At 53.1% G+C, this 5000-nt stretch overlaps 1 protein-coding gene across 1 annotated transcript in view; it reads left to right on the top strand.

The window, feature by feature from the left end:
* camta1a (calmodulin binding transcription activator 1a) overlaps positions 1-5000 on the top strand; it is a 31278-nt gene that overhangs the window by 2195 nt on the left and 24083 nt on the right. Inside the window, 1 exon segment of the mRNA XM_035382173.1 lies at positions 3434-3574. Coding sequence (XP_035238064.1) covers positions 3434-3574 — 141 coding nt within the window.

Here is a 5000-nt window from a genome sequence, read left to right as displayed (position 1 = left end):
CACGGGAATGTGGGAGAGTTAGCGTGCCGTACACACGCACACACACACACCACATTACACAGGAGAGTTAGCGTACCGTATGCACGCACACACACACACACACACACACACACACACCACATTACACAGGAGAGTTAGCGTACCGTACGCACACACACATACACACACACACACACACCGCATTACACAGGAGAGTTACCGTACTGTATGCAAACACACACACACACACACACACACCGCATTACACAGGAGAGTTACCGTACTGTATGCAAACACACACACACACCATGCACAATCCCATCTCCCTCTCAGAAAGGCTTCTTTCCTAAATTACAGACACCGACGTCAACACAACCCCCTCCCCCCACCCCTGCCACCCCACCCCCCCCCCCAAAAAATAAAAATCTGTGCCCAGTGCATTTTTCAGTCCTTGGAGAAGATGGTTCATATTTCACTGGTCTATTTTCTTTCCAAAGTTTTATCACAAAGTAAATGCTAAACCACTGAAGATGTGACTGGTGCTTTCTTCGGAAAAAACCGTAAGAAATCTGTGAATGGTGAAAGTCACTCACCTGAGAAGCCAGTTGTTCTGATTATTATCAAGATATTTATCAAGATGCTAATGGCCTCTCTGAAGGGAAAATTATTCCTGTAATTATCCCCCTTCCCTTCTCCCCCCCCCCCCCCCCCTTTTTATGCACACAAGATTGGTTTGGCCTAATCTGACCTCCACTCCTGAGGGTTCCAGATGAGTGTTGGACTAATCTATTCTTAGGGGGGGGGGGGGGGGGCAGGGTCAGCCAACCCTATTTCTTTCCGTGCAGTAAACAGTCCTTTGAGCTTAAGATCGCCCCCACCCACGCTGCGGGCTTCTTCAGGACATGCCGTGGACTCTGGATATGCCTCCTCAACCCACACTCACTGGCTTCAGGACCGAGAGGTCAAATCCATTTATTTATTTCTTTTTTTTTTTGCATCAGCAAGTTTGATAATAAATGAACACCCACTCAATGTTCCTGGGCTGGTTATGGCCTTGCAGCACCCCGGGGGGGTGGGGGGGGGGGGGGTCTGGTTGTGTTATAAACCCAGCTGATGCAGAGGAAATGATTGGTTGTGACCTCCTCGTATAGACAGTGTGTGCTGGTCTGGGCTGGTCTGGGAGGCGATGTGAGCAGGCTCTTAATGACCTGGCTGCTACTCCATGCATGAGCAGTTGGGGAGAGTCCAGTGTGCTGGGCTGTGGGGAAGGGGTCTGGACAGGGCGGGGTCGGGACAGGGCGGGACAGGGGTCGGGACAGGCGGGGTCTGGACAGGGCGGGGTCTGGGCAGGCGGGGTCTGGGCCGGGCAGGACAGGGGTCGGGACAGGGCGGGGTCTGGGCCGGGCAGGACAGGGGTCGGGACAGGGCGGGGTCTGGGCAGGCGGGGTCTGGGCCGGGCAGGACAGGGGTCGGGACAGGTTTCGGTGTGATGACTCTAACCGGGCGGAACGCCGCATTCGTTGGTTTCCCGTGGCGCCGGGGCACTTCCTGACGCTTTCATGAGGAAACTGTGGTTCCTACGGCAACACAGAGAGAGGAACGCTGCTGATTCCACGTGCAGCTGGACAGAAACAGAGCAGTGTGAAAGCCTGATTGGTCAAGGCACTCTATAAAATATAATAAGAATTGATCACATGAGCCTTACATGGGCTTGGACACAGGATGCAATCACAGGTACGAAATCACAGCCTGCAGGTGTGGTGTACACAGATTTGTGTGTTGGGTTGGGTTGTGTTGAGCTGTGTTGGGTTGTGTTTTGTTGTATTGGGTTGTTTGGTTGCATTGGGTTATGTTTGGTTGCATTGGATTGTGTTGAGTTGTATTGGGTTGTGTTGGGTTGTGCTGGGCTGCGTTAGGTTATGCTGGGTTGTACTGGGTTGTGTTAAGTTATGCTGGGTTGTGCTGGGCTGGGTTGGGTTGTTCTGGGTTGTGGTAGGTTGTGTTAGGTTATGCTGGGTTGTGTTAGGTTATGCTGGGTTGCGTTGGGTTGTGCTGGGTTGTGTTAAGTTATGCTGGGTGGTGCTGGGTTGCGTTGGGTTGTGCTGGGCTGGGTTGTATTGTGCTGGGTTGTGCTAAGTTGTGTTAGGTTATGCTGGGTTGTGCTAGGTTGTGTTAGGTTATTCTGGGTTGTGCTGGGTTGCGTTGGGTTGTGCTGTGTTGTGTTAGGTTATGCTGGGTTGTGCTGGGTTGCGTTGGGTTGTGCTGGGTTGTGCTGGGTTCGGTTGGGTTGGGTTGCTGGCGGTGATGCTGGTACCTGTGTTACCTGCCTGTGGGGAGCTGTGAGACTGTGGGTCTGCTGGCAGAACTGACTGGCTTTGAAGATTCTAAAGAACTTTAACGCTGATGCAGTTAAAATGCCCACATTAGCAGGGTGGCTTTCTCTCTCTCTCTCTCTCTCTCTCTCTCTATCTCTCTCACACACACACACACACCCTCTCTCTCTCTCTCTCTCTATCTCTCACACACATGCATACACTCTCTCTCTCTCTCTCTCTCTCTCTCTCACACACACACACACACACTCTCTCTCTCTCTTTCTAACTGTGGCACTGGTACTGAATGCCAGGGAGCTGTCCTTGCTTTTGTTTGATATTTTAAATTTGCACATCTCAGGAGCTCTTAGATGTGCATTTACAGCTTGAGCTTTTACCCCATTCGCTGGAAGGAAGGTTATGAGCCGAAGTTAAGCTGAAGCTATGGCAGGCGTCAGCGTAACAGACAGCAGAGAGGGGTTATCAGAATCAGAGGGGGCTTTAGCGGCTGATTGGACGTGTGGCTCTGGCTGGGGGGAGGGGCTCTCTGTTCCTCTCCGGTAGTTTCTCAATGTGTCAAGTCAACTCAAACTTTATTGTCCCCATCAAGGGGAATTTGGTTGCAGACAGGTTTAAAAACAAGACATATTCATGCTATAAAAGATGGAATCACATGACCCAGGCACAAACAGAGCAAGATCATTAAAAATGCTGAAATGTCTCCAGCCACATTGGAATGCCACCTTCAGCTTAGCAGCATCATGCTGGCTGCAGTACCTCCAGCCGACCAGCAGGTGTCTCACTGTTGTAACCACAGGCCCTCCACTGACTCCTCTGTATTAAGGTTGCCAATGACACTACTGTTTGTGATGTGATGTCCATTATGGCTAATTTCCTCCCTTACAGGCACTGATTGGCTGGGGTGGTGGGGTGTAGGGGGAAGAGGAGGGGTGGGGGGTGGAGCTGTGGGTGGAGTCAGTGGGGAGGGGAGGATGTGTAGAATTCAGTGAGTGAGCCGGGATGGAGGGGGGGAGGTGGGGTGCAGAGTGCAGTGAGTGAGCCTGGGGTGGAGGGGGGGGCAGTAGGCTGTTGGGGCGGCGGCTGACGTCTGTGTCTCCCTCTCCCTCTCCCTCTCTCGGCAGTTCATGGCATCAAGTGGACTTGCAGCAATGGCAACAGCAGCACCGGCTTCTCTGTGGAGCAGCTGGTGCAGCAGATTCTGGACAGCCACCAGACCAAGCCGCCGCCCCGGACCCACAACTGCCTCTGCACGGGCACCCTGGGTAAGGGTCAGGGCAGGACAGGGGCAGGAAAGAGCAGGAGACAGGGTCAGGGGTCGGTGATGGCAGTAGAGGGGCAATAGTGGAGGTCAGGAGCAAGATACAGGTTCAGGGGCAATAGAGGTGGTCATGGGCAGGAGAGAGGGTCAGGGGCAATTGAGGAGGTCAAGGGCAGGAGGGGGCAGGTCAGGGGCAATAAAGGAGGTCAGGGGCAGGTGGGGGCAGGACAGGGGGTCAGGGGAAGGAGAGGGGGGTCAGGGGCAATAGAGGGCAGTAGCGGGTTGAGGGTGGGGCTGATAGGCCACAGAGAAAGGCAGGACAGGATGTGCTGCCAGCATGGCATTCAAACTTCCTGTGTGCTGATATCCTCCCCCCATCACAGTTCTGGTTTATCAGACATGACTGAAACAGAGCAGGCTGGTCTCTGGGGGGGTGGAGGGGTTGGGGGGGTGTCAGCTAATCACTTTATTATTTCATCTGTGTTCTTCTCATAAACTGTGTGGGGGCCTCTGGTTTCTCACGTATGTTTGGCTGCTCTGCGACGTTCTGTCGTCTTTGAGCAAACGGAGACAGATTCACTTTAAGCCCATAATAAGGCCTGGACCAGCAGCGGGGCTGTTTGGGAAGCGGTACAGTCGCTCGCGCTATCCTCCCCATCTCTGGCAGCTCTCCGGTGCACCAGCGGCGCGGTCCAAGCCTTTAATAGCGAGGCTGAGATCGGCCGGCCCTTCCCACGCCGAGCGCTGGCGTCGCTTCGCTTCGCGTGATTAGCAAGCGCGCGGTTAATAATCCGCCGGGAAGCGGATCCCAGACCGGCCCCCTCGCCGCGCATCCCGCTGTGCCGTTGTCTGTCCGCGCCGTGCGTTATAAACGCTAACGATGACGCTCCATCACCGTCCTCCACCGCCGATCGCTCCTGTAATGACTCTGGGAGATGATGTAAGAGCCGATCGCTCCTGTAATGACTCTGGGAGATGATGTAAGAGCCGATCGCTCCTGTAATGACTCTGGGAGATGATGTAAGAGCTGAGCGGCTACTGTCGTTGTTTTTTTTTGTTGTGCTGTAAATGAAGACGTGCCGGGATTGTAGAGAAGCGTTTAGCAGCTGGGGGGGGCACAAATGTACTGTAGGGGCTGGCAGTTGGGTTCTGAAACCCCCCCCCCAGAACCGCAATTGGGAGGACGGCATAAGCAAATGGTCAGCAATAGTGTATGAAGTCATTTTTTATTATTTTCTTTGATGTTGATGGCACTGCTCTGCAAAAATACAGAAGCACCAATGCAGCAGTAAGAGACGCTGTCAGTATATATACCTGTCTACCTTACAAACAAGCTGGCTATCCATATGTAATGGACATAGTCTGTTGTCTGTTTGCATTTTTAATTTATACTTTATGAATCTTGGTTAACTCTGAAGCTTGGTTAACTT

The sequence above is a fragment of the Anguilla anguilla genome, chromosome 11 (genome assembly GCF_013347855.1).
Source record: "Anguilla anguilla isolate fAngAng1 chromosome 11, fAngAng1.pri, whole genome shotgun sequence".
In the NCBI taxonomy this organism is placed as follows: Eukaryota; Metazoa; Chordata; class Actinopteri; order Anguilliformes; family Anguillidae; genus Anguilla; species Anguilla anguilla.
The sequence above is the reverse complement of the archived record's forward strand: the minus strand, read 5'-3'. Positions and strand labels throughout refer to the sequence as shown.